At 54.3% G+C, this 10,185-nt stretch overlaps 1 protein-coding gene across 1 annotated transcript in view; it reads left to right on the forward strand.

The window, feature by feature from the left end:
- MB21D2 (Mab-21 domain containing 2) overlaps positions 1–9,956 on the forward strand; it is a 29,940-nt gene extending 19,984 nt beyond the window's left edge. Inside the window, exon 2 of the mRNA XM_070945480.1 lies at positions 8,035–9,956. Within this exon, the coding sequence (XP_070801581.1) occupies positions 8,035–9,299 (1,265 nt within the window). The 3' untranslated portion in view covers positions 9,300–9,956. The remainder of the gene's footprint in view (positions 1–8,034) is intronic.
- Positions 9,957–10,185: the final 229 nt, after the last annotated feature.

Raw genomic sequence — 10,185 nt, forward strand, 5'->3', positions numbered from 1 at the left:
GGAGGCAAACGGCATGAGGCGTTCGTGGCGTTTCGTCCGGAGAGGTGCCCAGGCCTCTCTTTCTGCCAAAGGAGGTTTGCTTTGGGGCAACCCTACCCAGAACCTTCTGGGTCACGGATGAGTCTGGCAGCAGGGCCTGCCTGGGGGAGGGAGGGAGAGTGGTGGGGGGCCTTCTTGGAGGTTTGGGGTGGCTTGGAAAAGCTGCTTGGGTGAAAATGGTCCGGTTGCATCTGGTTCTCCTTGCACGAAGCGGCCCCTCTGCCTGGGAACCGGATTCTGCTTGGCAGCCATTTCCCTTCCTTTTGGGGGACTGAAATCCTGGGAGTCTGGCTTTATGGGGGCTGTGGACCATGGGCCTTGAAGTGAGGGCATCAATTGGCAGAAAGGTGCTGTGTGGCATCCTTCCCTTGTCCCCAAAGTGTCTCATCCTCTGGGTGCTTGTACCAGGATCTTCTTCCTCTCTGAACTGGGGAGGGGGCGAAGGGCAGCCCTCCTGCCTTTGGTCCAAACCTGGCTTTGCCTAAGGGAGAGGGCCTAGGGGACCCCCCCCCCCCCGATATGCCAAAGCAGAGCATTTGATCTTCAGTCAATACAGAGTAGAGCTGGAAGGGACCTCAGAGGTCTTCTAGTCCAACCCCCTGCTTTAATAGGCAGGAGGATTTTGCCCTTAGACTCTCAGTGCAGGTTTTCCCTCTTTCTTTGCAGCCAGCAGGGTGAGGTGCCAACTTGGATTTCCTCCAGGTGATGACTGCTCCCGAGCCGTGCCCTTCTGCCCCGGGGCCCACGTAATTCGGTCCCCGCCCTCTTTGCCCCGGAGGCCTGGAATTTGCTAGGCCTCCTCCGCTTGCCGGCTTTGGCACAACAGCCGTCCTGCCTTTCTCCTCCTTCGTTGCTTTGGAGCCTGAGCTCTGCCTTCATGCCATGCAGCGAATCCGGGTTCATTTTCTGGCGTCTGCGCAATTGAAGCGCGTTGATCAAAGGAGGAGCCGGGCGCAGGAGAGGATTTCCAGCTGGGCCTGTGGTGCAGATGGGATCTTGGGGAACCCGTGCAGTGCAGGGCCCTCCTCTCGCCTTGGCTTCAGTGCAGCTTCGGCTTCTTGCAACATCTCTTTCAAGCCCCTCCAACCTCTGAGGGGCTGCCACAACCTCTTCTCCCTGTCAGGAAGTTCCTCCTTGGCTCCCGGTTGCTTCTCTCCCTGAGTAGTTTCCGTCCGTTGCTTCTTCTCCTGCCCTCCCGTGCTTTGGAGACTAGACTAGACCTTCTGCTTAGCCTGCTTTAATCTGATTTACTTGGAATAAGAGAGCTGGAAGGGACGTTGGAGGTCCCTGCTCAAGAAGGAGACCTCACACCATTTGGGAAAAATGCTTGTCTTCTTAAAAACTTCCAGTGTTGGAGCACCCACAACTTCTGGGGGCAAGCGGTTCCACTGTTTAATTGTTCTCACTGCCAGGAAATTCCTCCTTAATTCCAGGCTGCTTCTCTCCCTGATTAATTTCCATCCGTTGCTTCTTGTCCTGCCTTCAGCTGCTTTGGTACTGAAGTGGGTAGAAATCCAGAGTATTTGGCTTGTAAATGGATGGAGAGGTCTGGCAGTGGCTGGAGAGCCCATTTCTGGGTGCCAGGCCAGGCTCTTCCAGAGCCTCTTCTGGGGCTGAATCCAGGGGGACCCTGGCATCCTCCTTCCTCTCTTCCCCTGGGAGGGCCCAGGGACCACCTCGGAAGGGGCAGCTGCCAGCCAAAGGGGGGAGGGCCAGGCGAGGGGCACTCCAAAGGTTTTGTCTCCATGCAGCTGTGGGGAACCCTGCTGGTCCTCTGCAGATGTGTGTGTTTGGGGGAGAGGGGGGAGGGAAGCCGTGTGTTGGGCACCAACAAAGACGAGGCCTGTCTGGTTGCAGCTGGACTTCCGCAGATCCTTCCTCCGGCTGCTGAGCCAACTTGGCCTCGTGGTCAGCGAAGTGGCGACACTGGCCGGCTTGTTCTCTTCCTAGACAAGGACTTGGCTGTGGCTTCCAGGATAAAGAGCCGCCTTTGAGGAATTCAGGAACAATCGCGGACTCTCCAGTTGTGATTTTTGCAGGTGCAAAACGAGGCTCCGGAAGAGGCAGACAAGGCCTGGCCCGAGGGGGGAGGGGGAAACAAGTTAGGATCTATTACTGGAGCAGGATTTGAAGGGGAGGGGGGGAGAGCAGGGGGCTGGGGTCTCTGTAGATGCTCTGCCACCCCTGGGCAGCCCAGAGGAATGAATCCCCCAGCCTGAAGCTCAAGAAGGGTGCTTGGTTGCAACTTTTCCCTGACCTCCCAGGCTGGCCTTGTCCGGCCCTGGTTGACAGGAGCAGCTCTGTGTGTGTGTGTGTGTGTGTGTGTGTGTGCGTGCGTGTGCAGGGAGGCATCTTCACAATAGAAGTGAAAGCAGAAAGTGTACAGGTAGTCCTCAACTTACGACCACCATTGACCCCAACATTTATGTTGCTAAGTGAAAGATTTGTTGAGTTTTGCCCCATTTTATGACTTTTCTCGCAGCATTTGTTCAGCGAATCACTGCAGTTCTTAAGTGAGTCATACAGTTTTTAAGTGAATCTGTTTTCCCCCATGGACTTTGCTTGGCAAAAGGTCGCAAAAGGGGATCACGTGATTCCTGAACACGGCAAGCGTCATAAATGTGAGTCAGTTGCCAAGTGTCTGAATTTTGATCATGTGACCACAGGGATGCTACAGCGGTCGTAAGTGTGAAAAATGGTCATAGGACCCTTTTTTCAGTGCTGTTGTAAGTTCGAACGGTCACTGAATGAAGTGTCGTAAGTGGAGATCTACCTGTATTGAAACAGAGTTGAGCCAAAGAGGTGCGGAAGTGTCTCCCTCTGGTGGTGGATCCAGGAAGCTTCACTCTCCTGGCAGGCTGAGGAATGATGGATGGGGCTTAGCAGTTAGGAGATTGGGTGGAGAGGAGGGCTGGCGTATTGTTGATTTGCTTTGATTTTTATAGCCACCCATGTTAGCAAAGGACTCTGGGTCCCTTATTACCACTGAAATCTTAAAACACATTTTAAAACCGTTAAAAGGGATTAAAGCAAGAAAAGCTGTCTGGGGAATTCTGGGAGTTGGAAGTCCAGCCATCTTCAAGCTGCCACAGGTGAAACGTGGCTCCTGGGCCCAAAGTCTTCGCCCCACTGTGGTGCTTTGTGGGGAGCCTGATGGACTTCTGGCCTTGGGGGGCTTTGAAGAAGTGGAAGCTCCTGGGGGGCGAGGGGGGGGCTGTGCTGCCCTGAGGGCATCTCCCCTACCATTGTGGTGCCACTTTCCTCTTGATATAGCAATATGGCGACCCTGAGGGCACGCAGGCTGGCAAGGCTGCTGTAGAACTGGGGTCCCCAACCTTGGCAACTTTAAGACTTGTGGACTTCAACTCCTAGAATTCCTCAGCCAGCAAAGCTTAACAGCAAAGCTTAAAGTTGCCAAGGTTGGAGACCCCTGCTGTAGATGACACAAAGGCTTGGTAAACTTTGCTCCCCGAACCAACGAAATGCCGTTTTTTTTCCAAAAGGGGAGGGCTTCAACCTGACCGCTCCCCCCCTTCCCAGCCCCAGTCTTGATTCCCTGCCCTGATTGAGGGGTGCTAAATGCATTTTGGGGTAACAGTGGAGGCTTATTGGATGCTACCAGCCCTTCAAGTCTGGGAAATATGGGCTCAGCAGTGCATAATTTGCAGAAAACAAATTACGAAGGTTTATTGTTTATTTAGCGTATGGCGTCTACAGAGGTCACGCAACCACTGATGTATACAAATTTGGTTTAAATAAAACCATCACCAAGTACACACTGTATATATGAAAGATACGTGGACAATGCAATGTAGGAGATAAAAGATTAAATTAAGATAAAATCATAATAAGATCACCATAAATATGGAGCCATAGAATTGCAGTGGGATGGATGTTATAATTAAAGAAGGTGAATTAAGATATTTCCTGGGCTGGTCTTGAGCAACGCTCGCTATTTGTGCAAAATTCTGGATATCTTTCAGGGGTAATTTTAGCAGAGGTTGAACTGGGGGGGGAGGGGGGAGAAATCAGGGAGATTTTTTTCCCCTCCTCTCCCCCAAGAAGTTCCGGTTCCTTCTGAGTCCCTGAAAGAGAGAGAGCAAATCAGCACACTCAGCCAACACGTGATTTTAAAAATAGGTCCCCCAAAATAACTTCTGACATCCCTAAGGACGCCTCCCTCCCTCCCTCCCTCCCTCCCTCAAGGCAGGTTGATGTAATAACCTGCTTAGAAAAAGTCAACACAGGAAGTCCTCGAGTTGCAACTGTAATGGAGCCTGACCATCACGGTTGTGACTCGTCATGGTCTTAAAGCGGGTCAGTCACACAACCAACCCGATTTATTTGAGGGCTTTTTTTTGTGACCGTCATTAAGTGAACGCTGTGGTGGCTATGGGCAGGCTTTTGCCAAAAAACCCAGAAGTCAAATGTTTCTGCAAACTGCAGACTGGCTGCCCAGGGCCCATGGGTGGTCATGTGACCGGAAGCAATGGGGGGGGTCTGTTGGGACTTCAAATCTGGGTCGTTAGTAAACCCCTCCCCCCCCAAATAGGACCATTGTAACTTTGAATGGCCACTAAGTAGCTCGTAGCTGGTTGTAAGTTCAGACCTACCTGTATGTACATTGCATTCAGGAAGTATGGACACACACCCTTCCTTTTCTCACAGGCGAGCTGTGCCTCTCCCTGGCTTTTACACAACGGACAATATCTGGGTGAACTCTGAATTTGGGGAACATGCAGAAGGGCCCCTCTTTTGAAGGGGAAGGCCACCCCCTAAGGGATGCCTGTGATCTAGAAGAACAAGCAGGCTGCCTCTCAGAATTGGGGTTTTCTCTGTCTCTACCATTGAGGGCAACGCAAGACACCCACCCACTCCCACACTCCTCCTCCTATCTGCTGTTGGGCACAGCCTTCTCCCTGTTGTTGGCAGGAGGAGGAATTGGGGGTTGGATTGGCCCCTTCTGTTGACTTATGTGCCCCTTTGCAACTTGGGGAGATGGTTTCATCTCCTGAAAAGAGGTTCCGGGTCCTCCCGGGGTTAATAGGATCCAGTGAGCTGATCAGGTGGCAGGATCCTTTGTTTGTGTGGGGTGAAGCTAAAATGTCCGTCAATGGTTCTGTAGAAAGAGAGAGAGAGAGGAAAATATCCCCACACGTTATAAGGGCAAAGGTTCGTCCTCCCCTTCCCCTTTCTTATGATCCTCAATTCCCAACATAAGCAGATTTCCAGAGCTTCTCCATGGCTGACCGTTGTGGTTAGATTTGGGAGCCTGCTTGTGTGTAGAATATATTGTACATGGTCCGTCTCTCCTCCGGATTTCAAGGAAGGATCCGCAAAACCCCAGTTTTATTTAATTTAATTTAATTTAATTTCGAATTTATATACCGCCCTTCTCCCTGAGGACTCAGGGCGGTGTACAGCCAAGATAAAAAACATAGAATACAAATATTAAAACACTTAAAAATATATATAAAATTTGGCCCAAAAAATTAAAATCGCAGACTAATTAAAAGGATTTAAAAATTTTAAAAATTTCTTCTTAAGCCAACCCGGCTTGCTGAAAAAGATAGGTTTTCAGGGAACGACGGAAGGCATTGAGGTCCTGGATTCTTCTTATCTCCGGGGGCAACTGATTCCAGAGGGTGGGAGCCCCCACAGAGAAAGCCCTCCCCCTGGGGGCCACCAGCCTACAATGTTTGGCTGATGGCACCCTGAGGAGGCCCTCTCTGTGGGAGCGCACGGGTCGATGGGAGGCCATCGGTAGCAGCAGGCGGTCTCGGAGATAGCTAGGCCCTATGCCATGGAGCGCTTTAAAGGTGATAACCAACACCTTGAAGCGCACCCGGAAGACCACCGGGAGCCAGTGCAGCTCGCGCAGGAGTGGTGTTACATGGGAGCGCCATGTTGCTCCCATCACTACCCGCGCTGCTGCATTCTGGACCAGCTGGAGCCTCCGGGTGCTCTTCAAGGGGAGCCCCATGTAGAGAGCGTTACAGTAGTCAAGGCGAGAGGTGACGAGGGCGTGAGTGACTGTGCACAGGGAATCCCGATCAAGAAAGGGCCGCAACTGGCGAATCAGGCGAACCTGATAAAAGGTCCCCCTGGTAACAGCCGTCAGATGTTCCTCCAAAGACAGCTGCCTATCCAGGAGGACTCCCAGATTGCGAGCCCTTTCAGTGGGGGCCAACGACTCGCCCCCAATAGTCAGTGATGGAGTCAACTGACTATATCGGGATGCCGGGAGCCACAGCCACTCAGTCTTGGAAGGGTTGAGCCTGAGCCTGTTCCTCCCCATCCAGATCCGCACAGCCTCCAGGCACTGGGACATCACTTCAAGGGCATCGTTGGGGTGGCCTGGGGTGGAGATGTACAGCTGGGTGTCATCAGCGTACTGGTGGTATCTCACCCCAAAGCCACGGATGATCTCGCCCAGTGGCTTCACATAAATGTTGAACAGAAGGGGCGAGAGGACCGATCCCTGCGGCACTCCACAAATGAGAGGCCTCGAGGTCGACCTCTGCCCCCCTGCCAACACAAACTGCGACCGGTCGGAGAGAAAGGAGGAGAACCACCGTAACACGGTGCCTCCCACCCCCAACTCTTCCAGCCGGTGCAGCATGATACCATGGTCGATGGTATCAAAAGCCGCTGAGAGATCTAATAGGACCAGAACAGAGGAATAACCCCTGTCCCGAGCCCTCCAGAGATCATCGACCAACGCGACCAATGCCGTTTCCGTGCTGTGCCCAGACCTGAAACCTGACTGGAACGGATCCAGATAGGATGTTTCCTCCAGGAATTGTGGAAACTGTTGCGCGACCACACTCTCAACAACCTTCGCAATGAAGCGAAGGTTGGAGACAGGACGATAGTTAGCCAATATTGCTGGATCCAGGGACGGCTTCTTGAGGAGAGGCCTCACCACCGCCTCTTTCAGGGCAGCGGGGAAGTGACCCTCACTCAAGGAAGCATTAATAACGCCCTGGAGCCAGCCTCGTGTAACCTCCCGGGAAGCCAGTACCAACCAGGAGGGACACGGGTCCAGTAAACATGTGGCCGCACTAAGTCTCCCCAAAATCCTGTCCACATCATCGGGAGTCACAGCATCAAACTCCTCCCAGATAACATTCTCAAGACTGTTCCTCGTCACCCTGCCCTGATCTACCCAGTCAGAGTCCAAATCCCCCCGGATCTGAGCGATTTTGTCATACAGGTATTGTCCGAAATCCTCCGCCCTGCCTTCTAAGGGATCCTCCCGCACTCCCAGATGGAGCAGGGCGCGGGTCACCCTAAACAGGGCGGCCGGACGATTCCCTGATGACGCAATAGAGGCGGAAAAGTAGTTAGACTTTGCCGTCTTTATCGCCACTAGGTAGGCCTTAATATGCGACCTTACCAGTGTTCGATCAGATTCAGCGAGACTGGCCCTCCAACCGCTCTCCAGGCGTCTTTTCCGGCGCTTCATTTCCCTCAGCTCCTCAGTAAACCAAGGAGCCACCCGGGATCGGCATCGGGTCAGAGGCCGCAAAGGCACAACTCGGTCCAAGGCCCCACCAGCCGCCCGATCCCAGGCGGCTACCAGGTCCTCGGCCGAGTCATGTGCTAGATCCTCAGGAAATGGCCCAAGCTCCGTCTGGAACCTATCAGGTTTATCCTCTGAAGAACAGCCCCATTGATTAGGCTTGTGGGAAGGTTGCAAAAGAGGATCACGTGACCTCAAGACACTGCATATGATATGAAAATATGAATTCAGTTGGTTGAGCATCCGAATGTAAATCGCAGGACCCCTGAGATGCTGCAGCGGTCGTAAGTGTGAAAACCGGTCATAAGTCACTTTTTTCAATGTCCCTCTTGGTTTTGGTCCCAACTCTACTTCCATAAAACGTTGGCCGCCTGGAGGGGAAAGCCCACCTGCTCCCTTGTTTGGGGGCAGGCTCTGAAGCACCCTCTGTCCCAAGCTCTTGGCTCAACCTCTTTCTCTCTTCCTTCTAGGCATGGTGCAAAAACTTGACCAAAAACTTCCAGTCGCCAATGAGTACTTGCTGCTTTCCGGAGGGGTCCGAGAAGGCGTGGTGGACCTTGATCTGGACGATCTGAACTTCTACGCTCGTGGCACTGACTATGACATGGACTTCACCCTGCTTGTGCCAGCCCTGAAGTTGCATGACCGAAACCAGCCGGTCACCCTGGACATGCGCCACTCCGCCTTGTGTCATTCCTGGCTAAGCTTGCGGCTTTTTGACGAAGGGACCATCAGCAAGTGGAAGGACTGCTGCACCATCGTGGACCATCTCAACGGGGCCACCAACTATTTCTTCTCCCCTACCCGGGTGGCCGACTGGTTCTACGAGTCCATCAGCGTGGTCCTCTCCGAGATCCAGAAGAAGCCCCAACGGGGGATGCCCAGAGTGGAGAAGGTGGAGAAGAACGGCACCCTCATCTCCATCATTTTGGGGGTGGGCAGCAGCCGCATGTTGTACGACATCGTGCCCGTGGTGTCCTTCAAGGGCTGGCCGGCCGTGGCCCAGAGCTGGCTGATGGAGAACCACTTCTGGGACGGGAAGATCACGGAGGAGGAGGTCATCAGCGGCTTCTACCTGGTCCCTGCGTGCTCGTACAAGGGCCGGAAGGAGAACGAGTGGCGCCTGTCCTTCGCCCGCAGCGAAGTGCAGTTGAAGAAGTGCATCTCCGGCAGCCTCATGCAAGCCTACCAGGCCTGCAAAGCCATCATCATCAAGCTGCTCTCGCGCCCGAAGGCCGTCAGTCCCTACCACCTGCGCAGCGTCATGCTCTGGGCCTGCGACCGGCTGCCCGCCAGCTACCTGCTGCAGGAGGATTACGCCGCCCACTTCCTGCTGGGCCTGATTGACGACCTGCAGCACTGCCTGGTGAACAAGACCTGCCCCAACTACTTCATCCCCCAGTGCAACATGCTGGAGCACCTCTCCGAGGAGACGGTCATGCTCCACGCCCGGAAGCTCTCCTCGGTGCGCTCCGATCCCGCCGAGCACCTCCAGATGGCCATCGAACACGTCAAGGCCGCCAACCGGCTGACGCTGGAGCTCCAACGGAGGGGCAGCACCACCAGCATCCCCTCCCCCCAGTCGGACGGAGGGGACCCCAACCAGCCCGACGACCGGCTGGCCAAAAAGCTGCAGCAACTGGTGACTGAGAACCCGGGAAAGTCCATTTCTGTCTTCATCAACCCCGACGACGTCACGCGGCCGCACTTCAGAATTGACGACAAATTCTTCTGAGGCTCCCTCTGTCCCCTCCAAGGCCTCCTGCCCCAGCTCAGACTGTGGGATCCCTTCGCTCACCTGGGTTCACCCGGGTCTGTTTCCTTTGTCAACATATCAGGCCTGAGGGGGGGTCTGCAGGAGAGGGGAGGGGGTCCTGGGCTTGGATTTGCTGCTACTTTGGTGTGGAGGCTGGCCTGTCCCACGTTCTCCCGGGCCACCTTGACTGTGTGTGCACCTGGCTGCCTCCTTCAGCAAAAATGCCCCTTTCCCTTTAGGACATCCCCTTCTCCGGTGGGGTGGGCTGGCTCCTCTTTTTATATAATTGGCTTCCTACCCCCCTCCCCCCGCCCACTCCCTGCTTTCGGAGGGCGACCTGAGAAAGACCCGGCAGAAGGGAGAGCCGGTTCCTGCTGCTGGGCCAGTTCGTCCGTCTGTCCCCGGGCTCCCCCAGGAAGATCGCCGCAAGGTCTCCGAGTCGAGGGCCTTTTCCTCCCCTGATCTCCGGTTCTTGAATGTAATGGTTCCGCGTCAGGGCTGGGCGGACCCAGAAGGCTCTGGGTGAGACCCTGGGACTGTCGGTCTTAGCGCGTGTCCTTCGTCCAAGCCTTACTTCCAAGCGATTAAAGGACAGGCCGTGGGAACGGTCCATGCGCACTCGCCACTGACCTGGCCTGCTGTGGCTCTCTCTCTCTCTCTCTCTCTTTATTTATGTTCTGCCTTTATTATTCTTATCAGTAACTCAACTGCTGAGCAAACATAATAGTCCTTCCGCTTTTCACATTTTCCCCACAACAACCCTGCCAGGTAGGTTGGGCTGAAGAGAGAGTGACTGGCCCAAAGTCACCCGGCTGGTTTTCATACCGAAGGTGAGACTAGAACTCCCCGTCTCCTGGTGATTGGC

The sequence above is a fragment of the Pituophis catenifer genome, unplaced genomic scaffold (genome assembly GCF_029215685.1).
Source record: "Pituophis catenifer annectens isolate HBS135680 unplaced genomic scaffold, rPitCat1.0.hap2 SCAF_6, whole genome shotgun sequence".
NCBI classification, from domain to species: Eukaryota; Metazoa; Chordata; class Lepidosauria; order Squamata; family Colubridae; genus Pituophis; species Pituophis catenifer.